Source organism: Tripterygium wilfordii, chromosome 23 (assembly GCF_013401445.1).
Source record: "Tripterygium wilfordii isolate XIE 37 chromosome 23, ASM1340144v1, whole genome shotgun sequence".
Classification (NCBI taxonomy): domain Eukaryota; kingdom Viridiplantae; phylum Streptophyta; class Magnoliopsida; order Celastrales; family Celastraceae; genus Tripterygium; species Tripterygium wilfordii.
In genome coordinates this window covers 10833146-10851608 of record NC_052254.1, presented here as the reverse complement: position 1 = coordinate 10851608, position 18463 = coordinate 10833146, and the positions used below count along the sequence as shown (strand labels likewise).

The following is an 18463-nucleotide window of genomic DNA, read 5'->3' as shown; positions in this document are numbered from 1 at the left end:
TAGAATTTAGTAGCTTATTTGCCAAAAAAAATTTAGAATTTAGTATTAAATTTTTTTTTTCCAAAATCTACTATATTCTAGTATTATAAACACCAAAATACTCAACAAACATTAATTCATGATTTAACATAGTTTTGAGGGAGAATTGGAGCCTCCCTATCCCGACGATAAGTTGTGAATGTTAACAACTACTAAGTTGTGGATGTTAACAGAGGGAGTGAATTTAGATCTCTCATACCTTAGACAAACTCATAGTGACTTCGTTTGATAGAGTTTTGTATATCTGAAATATAAGTTAGTTTGTAAACTATCAAAATAAATTAATTTATAAGCCGGGTGTTTGGTGATACTTCTAGAGTTGACACTAGATTAAGCTTGAATAATTTTACCACATGCTAAGTGCTAATAGATTTTCAAAATAAACTCGTTGGTAGAACTTATATGTTTTTCAACGTACATGATATGTAAGGTGAAATGGGTTAGAAGCAGGATTGGATCATGATGTTACTTTTCCATGTATTATGCACTTCTACCTCTTGTACTATTTTTTTTTGAGATGAAATGTACTTCTTGCCTTAAAAAAAACCATACAAACAAGCTTCTTCTTCTTTTTTTTTTATTTACAGGGGGAGGATCGAACTCAATATGTCTATGAGGTACCAAACACATGAGTGTCATCTGAGCTACTCATACGTGATTCTCAAACAAATTTGTTCTTGAAAACAAAAAAAAACCACCTCGTGTTTTAACACATACCTCATTGTTGTGAAAACGTTGTGTTTAGTGAATGTGGCTTTCATCTGGATTCAAACAAAAGGTAATTCAGAAAGTCAAAAGAGAAGAGAGTAGCCAATAAGTGTTGCGATTATTACCAATTAAGAGTGAAAATGACCTAAATCATTTCTTTTTATCATGATTGTTCTTGTGATTTTTTTTACCCTCTTGGGAGTTCTTTGGTGGTGGTGAAAAAAATGTTACTTCTTTGTCAATGGAAGCTTTTAACAGTCAGTCATGGTTGCTTTTATCCTATCCAAGGCAATCCAACTGAATCATAGACAAAAGGTAAATATATTTGAATAAGACATATACACATTTGAGGAGGACTACCACCACTAACTCCATGCTCCATTGTCAGCAGTAAACAAGCTCTCTAGGAAAAAAAGGTTTTTCAAGAACTCAAATTAATAATGAAAGGACAAACTAAGGGCACAAACATTGTTGCCTAGATTAGGTAAAACCACAAAAAGACAAAAGAAGCTTTGATCCAGAGATTAGATTTTTTTTTTTTTATGGCACCAGAGATTAGATGTTGCAATAGCAGAGATATGGGTGGATAGTTTGGTAAAGAATAAAAAAAAATGAAATGGTCCTCAGATTTATGCCTCCCTCAAAATTTATGTTTGGTGCACAAGTAACTTACTCAAGTAACATATATGCTACTTGTTATTATCTATCAAACAAATCCAATAGCAAAGCCTCGGCATTACCCCTCTTTCATCTCTCTCTTTCTAAAATTCTCTCAAAAACCTTCTCTCAACTAAATCGTTTTGAGGACTCGTCCTCCACCCCCACCTCTACTTTTCTATTGTCAGTGTTTTCTTTTAGTTTGGTTGGTTTTCTTTTCAAATCTAGGGACTTTCTCCTCAGATCTGTTGTCTTCTTCCACCGCTTGGGTGGTTTCCTACACCAATTGGGTGTTTTGGCCCCTCTCTCATTCAGATCTGGTTTTTTTGGGCGATGATGAGGGTTTATCTAACGGCTATGTTCGTCTTTTGGTAGTACTGATCAAGGTTATGAAAAAGAAGTCCCAACGTTTCAACTTCTCCACTCCAAATCTCGTTATTTGGGGAACTTTCAAGGTAGCTCACATCAGTGTCGTGATTGCTGCTTTAAGGCCGTTACCTGATTCCAAAAAAAGAGTCATATCTGTTTTTTCATGCTATTGTTTTGGATTTTCTCTTTGTCGTTGATTCTGAATTTTCTTGTACTATTTTTAGAGCATCCTCCTATCTATATTTTGTAATATGTGCTCGGTTGTAGTGTTTTATTATAAAAAAAAAAGAAAAAAGAAAAGAAAAGGCAAAGCCTCAGCATTCAGCATCCATTGCAATATCCTCGGGCCGGGCCCTACTCTATCTGGAAGAACTATTGGATTGATTTGGAGTAACCCTATTGGGCCTTAAGTTCATTGTGGGCCGAGAACATAACCTGATGCCATGCAGAAGTTTTCCAAAACATAATTATGGGAATAGAAGAGCTGGAATACTGACAATAATATATATCACCAGAACAAAGATGTAACACAGAACAGAAAATAAATTTTCTTTCATTGACATTATCATGTGGACCACACAAATATCTCATCCACCAAAATGTGAAAAGGAACACGGATGGATCTTTCGATTATGGCAGCTGTGCAGTGCAGGTGGGGTGGGGGGAGTTCTAAGAGACAGCAATGGTGCCTGCCTTCATATATGCCTTTTTTCCTGCCCCTTTGGGATTCTTGACTCCAATAGTGCAGAGGTGAAGGCCATCCGAAAAGTACTGGAAATTTGTGTGTCCATGCCTGGGAAGGATCAAATCAATCTCATCTTTGAATCAGACTCATCTAATGCTATCAGGTGGATTAAATAACAACTCAGATGTCCCGTCGAGTTTGCACCAAGATCGAAATGCCATTGACAACCTGAGAAGGGTTTTTAATAGCTGTTTGTTCATTCATTCCAGGCGGGAATCACATATGGTAGCTGACAATCCTGTTCGACCCATTCAGTCTCGAGATCACTGGCATTGCTCATGGATCGGATAGGTCTCCAGAGCGGTCTGCCTCCCTTGATGAGCTACTTCTTATCGAGGCATCCATTGATGACGTCTCTGTCTTGGCCCCACTTATGCTGGAGAGTTTTGGGGTTGAAGTAAGACCACCTGAATCACGGTAATTAACGAGCTTGCATAGGATGATGGTCAAGTGAATCTGAGGACGAGTAGTTCATTCCCATTCCTGTTGGATGGTACAAGTTATGAGGTAACCGTTCTGTTGTTAGAGGCGGTGTCAAAGGGCTGTCTTCAACAGATTCCATCTTTGCTTTTTTAACTAGTTATCATGTGCTTTTGTAACTAGTTAGCTCAGCTCAGTACTCACCTCATCGTCGGATCTTGGTGTTGTAGGAAGAAGAAAAGCTTGGCGACTAAACCTCTGCACATTGTAAAGTTCCATAACCCTATCACACCTCTCTGCCCACCATTTTTGAGCTTGCCATTTGTTGAAAATATCCCGACTAGCCAAAAAAAAAAAGCAAACTACTCATCAAGTAGGGAGCAACTACAACTTTTCCATGATCAAATTATGAAACCGCTCTGTCATTGTCTACTAGAAAACGAGAAAGGCCTGTGTGAACTCAAAGCCATGTCCTTGGCTGTTGCCAACGTAAGTTTACTAGAGGCAGACGAGTTCTCATATTTGTCTTTGTATATACGTGAGGAAATGAGGGTCCAAGATGCAGACAAAATAAACCATGATAGATGGATGATTCAACTTGCAATAAAGCATCCTCTTCTTGTGCACACCAGCTTGCAGCGAAGCGTCCGCATCTTGTTTTTCCTTCAAACTCTGGTGGTAAAAAGTCGTAAAATCCCATATGGCGAGATCGAGCGGAATTTTCTCGACCCAGTACGCTTCAGTTTCGAGTTCGACAACAATCCTTTGACGGCGGCCGACGTTGATCGTAATGTGGCATTGCTAGCGCGATTAGCCTATATTAAGTAAGGAAAGGATCAACTTAAGCTAGAGCAGCTCCTTCTATCACATCGGATTCTAGTAAAGAGATGGGCCTTCTCGTCTGATCTCTGCATCAACAGGAATGCGGGAAAAGCTTCTTCTCGCCCCAGAGTCCCGAGCTGCCTTAAGCCCGTAAGCGACTTCCTTTAGTGGAACTGGTGGCTATATAGGTCAATTGAATCGATATAGTAATGATCGCTCAGCTTCTTCCCTAAGGTCAAATTATCCTTATTTATTAAATAGTCATATACTTCGTCCGCTCCTCTATGCGTTATGGAATGTTGGGTTACATCCTCCTGTCCTAAGTCGATCCTAAAAAAGTGTCTTCGGTCTAGGTTTAGAGGCTCTCTCTGAGTAGAAAAAACGATGTAATCTCCCAACGAGGGCGAGATGAAACAAGTGATGACAAGGTGGTGTGGACCCCATCCATTGCAAGTGTGATTGAGTTTAATGTTGACTTGTTAGTGACGTGGGCTGATTTAAAAATACACTCAATTGAAATGCTCTACTTGACATGGTGATGTGCTTGTGGTGTGGACCCCATGACAATTGTGGTTGAGTTGAATTGTTGACTTACTAGTGACGTGAGCTGATTTAAAAATACAATCAATTGAAATGAGTTATTGACGCAGACGCGAAAACTGGAACACTTGAATTCGTTCACGACGAAATCAAGATCTTGGAATTCTCCAAGAACAATTGAGAAAATCTCAAGGAATTTTTATTAATAATCTGAATGAATGAATGAATTACAAATGTTTATGAGACTATTTACAGCCTGAAAAAACAATCAAACCCTAATTGAATTCCTAATTAAATTTGAATTGGAAAATTGGAAACATAAAAGTGCAGGAAATTTAATTAACTCCGTTGGACTACAAAATGATACATTTTTTATCTCCTTCCGAATCTCAACTGACTTTTAGGTCTTCAAAATCAGTTTTCGAAAACATATTATAATAAGGAAACACACGAGGGAATCAAAAGTTACGGACGATCAAAGTTGAAAACTGAAACTTTAATTTCCAAAAACAGCAACTATAATTCCGATTTCAATTTGACTTCCTCCGAACACGTTCCAACTTCTCAAGGAACTCTTTCGTAGACCGTTCTACGTCAACTATTGATAGTAGTGTAACATGCATAATACGCTCTTCCCAATAACGCATATTGTCAATTTGGTAAATAAAATTTTGAAAAATGCTATTACGGGAAGGGAAAAAAAAACTAGAAAGTATATTTATAATCACGTATTTTTTTGTTGAATTCATCTTGAACTTATAAAGATAAGGCTGAAATTAGCCTTGTACATACCAAAAGGTATTGATTAAGCTCTATTATAACTAACGAGGCAACTAAGCCCTTCAACTTTTTCATTACGTAAAAGTGAGTCCCTCTTTTGTACCAGATTGAGAAATCCTAAGTAAATCGGATCTAGGAAATCGAAAACTATATTTAACTAACCTAAAAATCTCTTAACAAATTCTCTATTTTACTTATTCAACTCTCTATTTTACTTATTCAACTATTTTATTTTTTTTGACAATTTCTAACATCTCTATTCAATAACAATTGCAACTTAGTGTTTAACCGAGAGGTGCATTACGATATCACCGTGTCGTGATAAATTCGAAACTGAAACTACAGGGAGTTGTTTTCACTCGCGACACAACGGGGTTGACTGTATATTCGGCATCAAAACGCAACATTTTTTTTTTCAATTTTATCCTCGATAAATTTTTACAAAAATAAATTCATCAAAAAATAGTTAATATCAATGAGTCTTCGCCTAGTCATAATATTTTCTAATGACACGCAAAATACTTTTTATCGCCGCAACTTACCTCACCTCATCACATCACATCACATCCTCGGAATTCACCTCACCGCTACAGATTAAAAACTCAACACCTCACCTCGCCCTACATCAGATCCGCCCAAGCCGATGGAGCACAATGACTCCTTTGGGTTCTTTCCTGGAACGTCTTGGATATTCAACTATTCATAATTGCGTAATGGGCCTCACATTTTTGTATTGATTTTCGGCTTAGCTTTTGGGCCAGGCAATATGGGCTGTAATTATTGTTGAGAAATATGTTTTTTTATTGAAATCGAACATTGGGCATACATATGTCTAACCCAATCGATCGTCAACCGAGTCATCTCTCTCGTTAGTTATTTCAACTTATTAGTTATTTAAAACGTATGAACCAAATACGACCATTTATTGAAGCTGTTGATAACTGAGTAATGGGTCTCATATTTGTGTATTGATTTCTGGCTTAGCTTTTGGGCCATGCAATATGGGCTGTAATTAATTTTAATTATTTTCCTAAAAATAATCTATAAGTTATAATGTAATTCGTAAATAAATTTTATTTTTACTTGAAAATTAAAATATAAAGAATAAATAATAAAAAAGAAGAAATTAATACTTTAATGCATTAGAGATTAAAATAGATATATTCTCATGCAATTGTTATTGAATACATACTGTAAAATGTCAATAAAGGATATTTGAGTAGGTAAACTAGGTAATGGGTCGGGAAAAGGATTGTGATGGGGAACTTATCAATTAATAAAAGGTGAGTGAACTCGTGCTTCATGGGTCTATTATATATCTATATACCCTAGTCCTTTGGCAACCTACCATAGAAGATGATTTTTGGGGTTTTATAAGTTCTAACGTGTGAAGATTCCGTGTCCTAAATGGAAAATCAAGGGTTGGTGTTAATTTTCTTTTTTTAGTCTTTGAGGTTTTATAATATACATGTCAATCAATATAAACTTATATAGCATATTTTGATTCATATATATCAACACTCCTTCAATTTAACATTTAATATTTAGTTGGCTTTGAAGATGACTCAAGAAGTGGAAGCAAACAACAGTATTATAGATCTCAATGTGTTTTTTTGTCTTAGCCATTCTAGATGATAAAGATGAACGCACATAATTTCAAATGAATCATGTCGGCATTTGAGGTGAGGGGCGGAAGCACAGACAATTAAGGGTTAACCTTAGCCAATAGTCAGTTAGAAGATATTTATTACATAAATATTTATAAAAAGTGAGAAGTATATGGTAATTAGATCCAATACTAAATCAGCTTATCAATTTTTATATATAATTTGTTTAATTTTAATTTCTTGTTTGTTTGTCTAAATTCGTATCTCTTTTTTATGATTATAGTTATTGTCATGGTCACTTATGGTTAGTGATTTAGTGTTGTTTTCCATACTTTTGAAGACATAATTAATAAATAACATAAAAATTTCGATGGCGTTGCCCTCGGACCCCCGCAAGACTTTCTCTCCTTGAATATTTTTTATTATACATATATATATATATTTTTTTCTAAATCTAACCCCATATGCTTAGGAGACTGGGTCTGCCCTTTGTGGGGCTCATGATTTTATATGGATCATGTGTGTTCCATCCCAACATTTTGGATAAATCGGGACAAAAATACTAAAATCCTTAGCATTTTTCGGAAATTAAATAGAGTTTAAAATACTCTAATTTGGGTGTGTTCCCCAAATACAAAATAAATATTTTTTTTGAAAGGTATTACACAATAATATTATACCATATTAATGTTATTTATATTATTACATATCTTATTCTTACCCTAACATGAACACCATATTTTTTATTTAAAAATAAAATATTATCATATGCAAATTAACTATAAATTTATCAAAATTATTCAATATGTATATTCAAAAATGGAACTATAATATGATCCAGGGACGAAAATGTTTCAACGAAATTATATTTATAAATCTACCATCATATCATATTCTTGAACATTCAGAGCTCGAATATACCAGAAAGCCAGAAATTTCCAGCTTGCTGACGAAAAGCATGATCGCACCGCTGTCTACAGAGCATGCATAAAGGCACTAGGCACGGCTCACCAATAGACGCCACAACGATCGCTGTATCTGGTTCTGACCAGGAACAACAGCTTTTTGGCTGTTATTGGCGATCCAATCACCTACTCCTCCATACTATAAAATGTCAATATATACCTCCTTTCATAGCCGCCGATCTCGACCCAGGTGTCTCTGATTGATTTGCCACCGTCAACTCAAAAATGCCGTACCCCGCTTCTACAGAAAACTCGGGTTCCCGATCATGCGGTTACTCCGCCACGCGTTGACTGTGTCCATTGGCTCCCACGTCGGTGATAAATCAGAGCCAATAATATGCTTACACGTTTCTCCCGGCTGCGCTACTCTCTGTTCGTTCCTCGCCGGTCACCGACGTTGATGATTGATTTAACAGACGACGTAAATTTCCGATATTAGAATTTAGTAGGTTCTGGTGCCATTATTGAACAATCTGAGCTGCTCGCTCACATCATTTATAGTTTCTGGTTTTATTCGGTGAAACGATGTCGTTTTTGCGGCGCAGAAAGGTCCCGGAGGGGTTAAAGTCGCAAAATTCAGATTTTCAGATTGATAGGGAAGATGACAATAAGAAAGAAAAAGAGAAGGAAAGCGAGAAATCGAAGAAAAATCAGAACGAAGAGAACAATAAGAGGACGAAGAATTGGTCCTGTATTGATAGTTGCTGTTGGTTCATCGGTTGTATATGTTTGATTTGGTGGTTCTTGTTGTTTCTATACAATGCAATGCCTGCCTCGTTCCCTCAATACGTGACGGAGGCGATCACCGGGCCCTTGTCGGACCCACCGGGCGTGAAACTGAGGAAGGAGGGATTGACGGCACAGCATCCGGTGGTCTTCGTGCCTGGGATCGTCACCGGCGGTCTCGAGCTTTGGGAGGGCCATCAATGTGCTGATGGGCTTTTTAGAAAGAGACTTTGGGGCGGAAATTTCGGTGAACTATACAAAAGGTAAGGAGCGTCTTTTTTGCTTTCTTTTTGGGATGCCTTTCATTCGACATTGGTTTTGGATTTCGGTTTCTTTGTTGATTCTGCTTTAAGTTTTTGATCTTTCAATGAATGATACGCGGTAAAGCGGATTTCACTATTTGAAGTTGGTTTCACCATGCTTTGCTTCTTGAGAAAGCTGTCCTGAGGTTGCATAGAAGTTATTAGTACTAAACTACTATTAGGGGAAGTGCAACTATTAGATGGATTAAACTCACAGTTTCATTGTTAGCCGATGCCAGACATGATGTGGCTGATTTTGGGGCAACAAAAGTCAAAAGCTTATCTATTGATGTTGTTCTTGGTCTGGTTGTTGAGGATAGGAACCCTTTTCTAGGCTATGGGCAGAATTAGGTGAAGAAAGAACGATAAGTCCAATGAAGTCCAATGTGGGGTTCAGTCTTTAGCGTAAAAGCCAATAATGTGGTGGAACTTGTCCAAGGTGATAGGTTTTAGTCTTTAATTATCATTTTATGTATGCTTGCATAAATATTGTTACTAAGAACCGAACTAGGCAGTGTTTTCCCTCGTTTTACAAAAAAATAGTAGTGGAAGATTGGGTGGTTCTGAGTGAGTAGTTGATGACCGAGGTGGCAGCTATCCGAGGAAGTGTAAATTTATATCCAGCAGTGTGTTACAGAAGATATGGAGCTTTATGAAGTATTCAATGACTACTAGCCATTTTTTCTGCATATTCGTCTGCTAGAAATTTTGCTGACAATCTTCGGTTTAACATATTTTTCAGAACTTGCTGCATCGCTTGGTTGTTGGATTAGTTTCAATTATTTTTGTGGACTGCTTATTAAAAGAACTTTGATCACTATCTGGTAGGTTAAGTGGCTATACTGCCTTTTTGCATGGTAAAATCCAAATAATGGAAGTAGTGGGTGTTCATGGATTTTTTTCAGTTTGTGCTGCTTGGGTTGCATTATGATTTGATGGTATATTTCTGTAGATCTTGTAATTCCATGCTTTGTGATTCAATGTAGCATGGGTATCCATCTTCCTGGTATATTGGTGGTCTCAAGTCCAATATGCTTAAAGTACTAGTTTAGAGGATCAAACCACATTTAAATTGGCGTGTGGAGTTAGTGAGTTTATTTGGTTTGTTCGTGGAGGCACAGTTATTTCTAGAATATCTTTATCAAAGCCAGTGTAATTACTGACTGGTGTTCTTCTGTCGTTAAGCCTGCCCTCTACCCTGATTGTGTGCTATTAAAATTCAGACACAGACACTGGTGGCAAAAAAAGGAAGTACTTTATCTTACCCGTTATTGCTATTAGTCATTGTTTTATTAGCTGTGAACTTGTACTTTCTTCAAAATAATTTGCATCCGTAGATTCGACTTGGCGAAATTTAGTCATTTTTTACTGGGGTAATGAATTCTTGTAGTCTTAGATCTCAGAAATTTATAGATCATGAAGTACGACCATTATGTTGTCCATACCAACTCTTTTCTGAATATCATTTTTCTCTCTTTTTCCTCATAATTTGCAATCCGTATATTGACAAGGTGAAATGTAGTCATTTTTATTGTGGTGGAGAATTCTTATAGTCTTATTGGTCTCAGAAATTAATGGATCATGAAGTCCAACCATTATGTTGTCCATATCGACTCTTTCCTGAATATCTTTTTCCTCATACCTGTTTATCTCATTGCAGGCCTTTATGCTGGGTAGAGCACATGTCACTGGATAATGAGACTGGGCTAGACCCTCCTGGTGTACGGGTGAGGCCTGTTAGCGGGCTTGTGGCAGCTGATTACTTCGCAGCAGGTTACTTTGTCTGGGCAGTGTTAATTGCAAATTTGGCCCGCATTGGTTATGAGGAGAAAACCATGTATATGGCTGCATACGATTGGAGAATATCATTTCAGAACACTGAGGTAAGTTTTAACTTCGTTTCCACAAGGTTTCTTCCTGCAAATTACTTCCTGTTCATCGGAATATGTTCAGCGTTAGTTTCTGCTTGTTCTATTACTTTTTTCTAGTCTTATGGTCTTAAATATGCTCATAAAATCTGAATAAATTGAAATGATCAGGTAAGGGACCAAACTCTGAGCAGAATAAAAAGTAACATAGAACTCATGGTGACTACAAATGGTGGGAAGAAGGTGGTGGTAATCCCACATTCAATGGGTGTTCTTTACTTCTTGCATTTTATGAAATGGGTTGAAGCACCTGCACCGATGGGTGGTGGGGGTGGATCAGATTGGTGTGCCAAGCATATAAAGGCGATAATGAATATTGGAGCACCCTTTTTAGGTGTTCCAAAAGCAGTGTCTGGACTTTTCTCCTCTGAAGCCAGGGATATTGCCGGTGTCAGGTTTCTTTCCAACTCCCATGATGCATATTTGTGATAGGTCATAAATGTTCTTTTCCTCCATTGCATATATCTTTGGCTCATTGCATGACTTGCAGTACTTAGGCAGACATAATCCTTTTATATACATTTCTTTGGTTGATTAGATGTGGAGCTTGATTATTTATTTATTCATTTATGTTGGTTTCGGGATTTCCTCTGTTCTTTCACACTATGCATTTGTCTTCGAAATTTGTTCTGGCCAAACAAACTTCAGAAAGTCAATTAATGTGTCAAATGTGCGCTTATTTGTTGTAAGTGATTATTTCAGGCTTTCTTGAATGCATGTACTTGGCACTGGCTCTGCATTTATTACATTTTCCTAAATTAAGTTTCTGGACTTGGATGTTTGTGCTTGCTTGATTCTGGTTATGGGCTGTTAATATTAAAAGTCTTTGCACAGGGCAATTGCACCAGGTGTTTTTGACAACGATGTATTTGGTCTTCAGACAATGCAACACCTTATGCGGATGACTCGTACATGGGATGCAACAATGTCAATGATACCAAAAGGAGGGGAAGTTATCTGGGGTGACCTTGATTGGTCACCTGAAGGCGGCTATAACTGTAGTGTGAAGAAGCTGAGGAACAATGACACTCATGCTGCAGACAATCAGAAAGGGGGTATTGGGTTTCAAAAAGATGTGAATTATGGGAGAATTCTCTCATTTGGAAAAGATGTGGCGGAGCTTCATTCTTCGAAGATTCAGAGAGTGGATTTCAGGGTAATTTCCGAGTAAAATTAGTACTTTTGAATTATTAATTTTCTGAGTCTGTTGCTTGGGCTTTTATGTGCTTAGTTGCTTGTTGATCACCAGGGTGCTGTGAAGGGCAATAGCCTTGCAAACAACTGTGATGTGTGGACAGAGTATCATGAAATGGGTGTTGGAGGTATCAAAGCAGTTGCAGACTATAGAGCTTATACTGCTGGATCAGTTCTGGATTTGCTTCGTTTTGTTGCCCCCAAGCTGATGGCACGTGGAGATGCTCATTTTTCATATGGAATTGCAGATGATCTGGATGACCCAAAATACAAGCACTACAAATATTGGTCCAATCCACTAGAAACCAGGTGAGATTAACTACTTTTGTCTGTAACTGACTGTGGTTGTTTGTCATTGTGACTTTGATTTTTTGTGTAATGTGTGAATTCAACAATATTCTTTGTATTATGTTGAACTATTTAATGATTTGGCATCTGCAACATTTCCTTGGCATGGTGAAGCTTTGAATATCCGAATACTGGATATTCAAAGTTGTTGACCTCGGCCGATTATCGCATGCCACCTATTTGTTTTATCAAATGCAATAACAATTTTTATGGGTTACACTTTTGGCTTTGATTGGTGATCATTCATTGATTTGAGCTATTAGTTATTTAGTATTTACTTGCGCTGGCTTTAATTCTGTTGTTGCTTTTACAGACTGCCAAATGCTCCTGACATGGAGATCTTCTCTATGTATGGAGTCGGAATTCCCACTGAAAGAGCTTATGTTTACAAGCTAACTCCTGTTGCTGAATGCTACATTCCGTTTCAAATAGATGCATCAGTAGATGGTGGAAGCGAAGACTCTTGTCTTAAAGGTGGAGTGTTTTGCGTCGATGGGGATGAAACAGTACCAGTTTTGAGTTCTGGTTTCATGTGTGCAAAAGGTTGGAGAGGAAAAACCAGATTCAATCCTTCAGGTGCTCGCACATTTATAAGGGAGTATGATCATGCTCCTCCGGCTAACCTTTTAGAGGGTAGAGGCACCCAAAGTGGGGCCCATGTTGATATAATGGGAAATTTCGCATTAATTGAGGATATTATACGAGTAGCAGCAGGGGCAACTGGAGAGGATTTGGGTGGAGATCGCGTATACTCAGATATTTTCAAATGGTCAGAAAAGATCAACTTAAAGCTTTAGGTACATGGGGTAAGTTCTTAATTTGCGTTTATCCAGATTGTCTTGAACCATATGCAGTTATACAATGGACTCAACCATGAGACTTAATCGCTATAAACCTTGAAATCCACAGCTAGTACTGTTTATATGTAATTCGGGCATCATATATATGCAGCAGATGAATTTTAATATTTGCTGGGTTAACATTAGTCGATCTTGTTTCATTGACAGCTGATACAACATCTGCCCTTTCTCCTGTCCTTCAAGAAGTACCTGACAAAATATCTGCTGCTACTAGCTCATGCTGGGTACGGTTTAGGTGCACCGTTCAGTTTGCACTGAGCCTAACAATGGAGGACTGGGTTATCGAAGGAACTGCAGCGAAGATTGCCATTGTCAACAGCTTTGTATTATAACCATCATTCTTCTCTTTTTTTTTTCTGGCATATTATAGTCATGGTTCAATGAGAAGCAGAACAAATTTGTGGAATTGGTATTAGACGTGCTTAGATCCCACTTAAAAGAAAGTTAAAATTTGTTAGTTTATTATCATTGACCGTTGTTAATTATTAGATTTTTTTTTTTGCATTGGCTCCTTTCTCTGGACTCTCTTCAGTCAAATTGACACTGAATTGAGTTCTTGAGACTTGTTTCTTTCAGGCATTTATGTGGGGTTTTTTTGTCATTAGAAGGCAGGTTTATTATTGGGAAACGACTCACTAGGGTTTCAGTTTTGTCCTTGACCTATTTTTGGGTCTAATTTCGTCCCTCAGTGGGATTACAAAGAGAAGGGAAACAATGTTAGAGTCCCAAATAAATTGGGGAAGGGGATGAGGCTTGAATTCAGGGTCCGAGATTATATATGATCCAACTCGTCAATTGAGCTATTCGGGTTCGTTTGTTTGTCATCTTTTGAAGTCGAAGGCTGTCCATGTTTGATTAGCAAAACCTTGGTGGGTGATCTTTAAGAGCCAGCAGAGCAGAGCAGAGCCTCGTCTCTAGCCACGTCGTATTGTGATTTGTGATTTTTACCATTTGCCAATGGCTAAATTTTGTCGTTTTCATGGCTTTTGGTTTCACGAGTAGAGTGGATGATGTGTGGCAATTTAGAAATTAAATCCGGTAAATATGGGCAAATTATACTGAAGTCATTTCAATTGTGATTATAGAGGGAGAGAGCGTGAGCCATACAGAATGGGAAGGATTTCAATTCTTGCCTCAAATTTTGGCTTCAATTCCCTCCCAAAACTCATTTTAAATCATGATTTTTTTTTTTTGAAAATAACATATTAGTGTTTAGGGTTTATGGTTTATAATTTAGGGTTTAAGATTTAATTTTTGGATTTAGAGATTAAGATTTAGGGTTTATAGTTTAGAATTTAATATTTATAATTTTTTTTTAAAAAAATCTACTATATTATAACATTATGAACATCAAAATATTCTGATGCAGATTGAGATTGAGATATTTCAATTAAATATTTTATTTTAATATTTTAAGAAATCAATTGTTTGTAAATCAATTAGTATTATTTTTCTAGGAGTCTAGTATCTTTTTTATTAGGAGTACTTTTATATATTTACTTTTAGGTATTTGTTTCCTATTAAAAGTGTCTAGGGTTTCGTTTAGTTTATTATTTAAGGTTGTAACCCTCATTGAGGAATTTCATTTATTGATTGAATAAAACACAAACACAGAATTTCTTCTCTACACCTGCACGGCCAGTTCGTGGTAAATTGTCCTGTGGATGTGGTAGCTGTTCTAGCTTTGTTCTTTCTCTTTTGCTTACCATGTCCGCAAATTTAGGTGGCAAGATGACTGGGCAGTTGATTGGGCATGTGAGACCAATTTTAAATTTTAAAATTTTCAAACAAATACCCACACTTTCTCATCTCTCCCTCACTCTCACTCTCACATTCTCTCTCTTTTCTCTCACTACCGAAACCAAAAGACCATAGTCCGGCCACCGATCTGAGACGCTGACCCACCGAACTGAAGTGTCGGAGCGTTATGACTCATCCCCAGCCTTCGTTTGCCACCAAAAGTCTCATATTTCACATGAATCTCAGCTTGAAGTCGCAGCCAAACGAAAATTTGGGAGCCCGATCCGGCCAACATAGGTCATCTCTCTGCGAACCACCACCATCGTTGGACTCGTCTTGTTAAGCTCTATAGGTTTCAACCTTCAATGGCCAAAATAGTTATTCCATTGATTTCATATGTCGTTCCATTATTATTTTTCGAGACATCTAGTTATTTAGTTGATAAAAACCAATGTATTTACTCATCATTCCACTTATTTGGATGTCATCTCGTTGATTTTATTGCAAGATATATACTTATTGAGCAAAAACTTTTTACTTTTGTAGAATCAGGAGTGGTTCTTGTTGGGTGTGCTTGGGCAAAGTAAACAGACATCCTAATTGAATCATGAGTGGTGTTGTTGGGATAGTTAAATTCATTGTTTTGAACTAGTGAAACAACTAAATCCATTTGTTTGAACCAGTGGAACAACACTTACACAGATTCTGTTTTTGAAAAACAATGGATTCTGGATTAAAAACAATAGATTCTGGACTGTATTCTTAAAAAACAATGCATTCTGAATTGTGCTTTTAAAAAGCAATGGATTCCAGACTTTGCTTTTAAAAAACAATGAATTCATCTCAAACCTATATTTATTCCATGAGTTAAAAGAATAGAATAACTTAATTCCATTAAATTTCATCATTGATTTATGGTTATTCCATTGAATTAGTAAGTGGACTAACTAATTCCACTCAATTTCGTCTCAGACCAATAATTATTTCATTTTATTGAAACAGTTGAATAAATAATTCCATTTTTCGTCCCAGAACAATGCTTATTCACTCAATTAAAACAATGAAATAACTAAATCATTATTTTTTTACTTAAAATCCATTGAGATTTATTTGAATCATATTGTTGATTTGTTCAACCACCTCATTATTGTTGTGATTCAATCCATTAACGACATCATTCATCCCCCAATATAATGCATTTATTATTAGCTACCATATCGTAATTGAAATTCATAAAAAATCATATATCAACACTCAAAAATCAATGGAATGAAATTAAAAAAATAACTAAATCATTATTTTAAATCAAATGAAAAAACAGTGTAATGACATCAAAATCAATAGAATAACGATCTGCTTGATATCGAAAACAGTGGAATAACAATTTGCCTACGATTAAAAACAATAGAATAATCATAAAAAAATGGAATAACAATCTGTATGAGATTAAAAACAGTTGAATGACGTCCAATTAATAGATTTCAGAATAAAATCCACTCTACATTCATAACATGAAGGCAAAACAAAAAAATATACATGGTCAATGGCTCCAAAAATGGGTTACAACCGGGTGACAAATGAGTTTTCACTTTCCGGCGACTATTTCGGCCGTCCAAGGGTTGAAACATGTAGAGTTTGACAAGGCAAGTTCAACGGTAGTGGTAGTTAGCGGAGGGGTTGTCTATGGTGACTGGATCAGACTCCAAAAGTTTCGTTGGCCACGATTTTAAGGCAAGGGATGAGTCATGGTGCTTCTATGCTTCAGACTGGTGGGTCGGGCGCCCCCATCGGTGGCTGGACGGTGGACCTTTGGTTTCGACAGTGAGGGAGAAAGAGAGAAAAAATAGAGAGAAAAGAGAGAGGATGAGAGAGAACGTGAGGGTGAGGGTGAGGGTGAGGGGAGAGAAAATGAGTATTTGTGGGAGGCTTTTAAATTCGGTAGTGATATACATACATAGGATTTGTGTACATAAAAAATCCATAATGATGTGGCAGCTTACTGGATATGCTGACTAGGCAAATTCAAAAATCAAAAATCAAACCCTAAAATCACTCTTATCTCTCCTCATATTTCAATTCTCTCTCTGTCTCTCTCTCCTCTATCTCTCCCTCTCCACTCTCTCACGTGAATTCTCTCTTCCTCTCTCACGGCCAACAACGGACCTCATCCGTTCGGCCACCGATATGACCGCCACTGCCTCCAAAAGAAGCGTTCGGCCCCCTGGAGCAACGCCCAGCCACCACTTGCCATCAACGGTTGTTGATTTTGTCAAAAATCCACCATGAAGCCATGGGTATCACCGGACAAAAATCACAAATCCAGCTGATTCCAATGTCGATTTGACAACTCGACACCACCAATGGACTCCCCTATGTGGGGAGCACCTAGCCCAGCCCTTCGTCAATCGAAACAGCCACCTGAAAATAGAGACCCACATTGAAGGTATGCTACAGTGTGCTATTACACTGTCAAGAAAAATCTTAATTATCAAGATGGGGAGCTGAGTTCAAGTTTCTTTGGTGATAGTGAAGTCCAATGTCATGATGTAGTGTATTATTAATTTTCATTGTTTGAATTTGTTATGACATTGTTATTATTAGGTTTCACATGTTCAAGATCTATAGTGGTTTTTGTTGATTTGATTGTTTTGGCTTGTTTATTTGTTATGACATTGTTATTATAGTTTTTTATGTTCAAGATCATAGTTGTGATTTTTAGTAGTGTATTTCTCTCGATGTGTTTACCCCAATGGGTTGTTACACAATGAAATTTAGCTCTGTATTTAGTCCAGGGGTTATTACACTATGAATTTGATAGTGTATTTAGCCCAGTGTATTATTCCACTATTTGTGCACAATGTAATTATCCCAAAGATTGATGGGTGCAAAAATAAGGATGCAGCCATTGGGGTCTCGAGCAATACATATTGTATTTGGAACATTGTAAATTATGCACAATGCACTCGTTCAATACATTGAGATTTTGATATGTAATTATTTTTCGAATGCATTTTCTGTATTTCAATATCCTCTCATTTTGCACAACCTAATTTGTTTGTTTGAAGGCCATCGTTCACTAGGGCGTAATGTAATTGAACCTTATTTTTCAGGATGGCCAAAACCAAAGACACAAATGGACTCCCCTACGTGAGGAGAACCTAGCATATTTATTGTTATTGTCTATGGGTTCAAACGTAAGACCAATGTAATTAGGTTTTGTTAGGGAATATTGGTTTTACACTGTCATTTGTAAAATGTAATTCATATTTTTGTAGGCCCTAACCTATTGCGTAATGTATCTTGACAATCTATAATTTTGCACAAAGCATGGGCTAAATACTTTGTCAGTTTGATAGAGTAATAAGGTTTAGAAACTTTTTTTGGTTGAAAGCATACACTGTCAGTTCAAAAGTGTAATACAATGGAAGTATTCACAATATAATTGATTTATTTGTAGACATTGCAATATTGCATAGGATGATAAATAATTGAGATAATTATACTACCAAGTGCACAAGGTAACAGATCACTGGGCTAATTACAATGCCATGTTCACAATGTAATAACCCACTGTGCTAAATACACTAGGAAGTGCACATTGTAATAACCTCTGGTCTAAGTACGCTTCAGATTTCATTGTATAATAACCCACTAGGGTAAACACACTGTCAATTTCACAGTTCATTACCCCACCAGAAGAAATACACTACTAA

The 18463-nt window shown here is 36.9% G+C and overlaps 1 protein-coding gene across 2 annotated transcripts; it reads left to right on the top strand.

The window, feature by feature from the left end:
• The first annotated feature begins 7525 nt into the window (after positions 1–7525).
• LOC119993493 (phospholipid:diacylglycerol acyltransferase 1-like) lies at positions 7526–13508 on the top strand. 2 transcript variants are annotated; one of them, XM_038840647.1, is made up of 8 exons: positions 9318–9337; positions 9562–9564; positions 10341–10563; positions 10720–11003; positions 11443–11764; positions 11858–12111; positions 12464–12956; positions 13158–13508. In XM_038840647.1, the coding sequence occupies exons 1-7, from the start codon at positions 9333–9335 to the stop codon at positions 12945–12947; spliced, it is 1575 nt and encodes a 524-aa protein (XP_038696575.1). In that variant the 5' UTR covers positions 9318–9332; the 3' UTR covers positions 12948–12956; positions 13158–13508. The 2 variants fall into 2 exon arrangements, with proteins under 2 accessions (XP_038696574.1, XP_038696575.1); XM_038840646.1 differs by lacking the exons at positions 9318–9337; positions 9562–9564 and adding an exon at positions 7526–8641.
• Positions 13509–18463: the final 4955 nt, after the last annotated feature.

What these genes read in the sequence shown, in the direction of transcription:
- LOC119993493 (XM_038840646.1), top strand. Translation starts at nt 8,178, where the DNA reads ATGTCGTTTTTGCGGCGCAGAAAGGTCCCGGAGGGGTTAAAGTCGCAA. An exon ending in TTCGGTGAACTATACAAAAG is followed by an intron (nt 8,642 to 10,340) that starts GTAAGGAGCGTC and finishes ATCTCATTGCAG; the next exon opens with GCCTTTATGCTGGGTAGAGC. An exon ending in TATCATTTCAGAACACTGAG is followed by an intron (nt 10,564 to 10,719) that starts GTAAGTTTTAAC and finishes TGAAATGATCAG; the next exon opens with GTAAGGGACCAAACTCTGAG.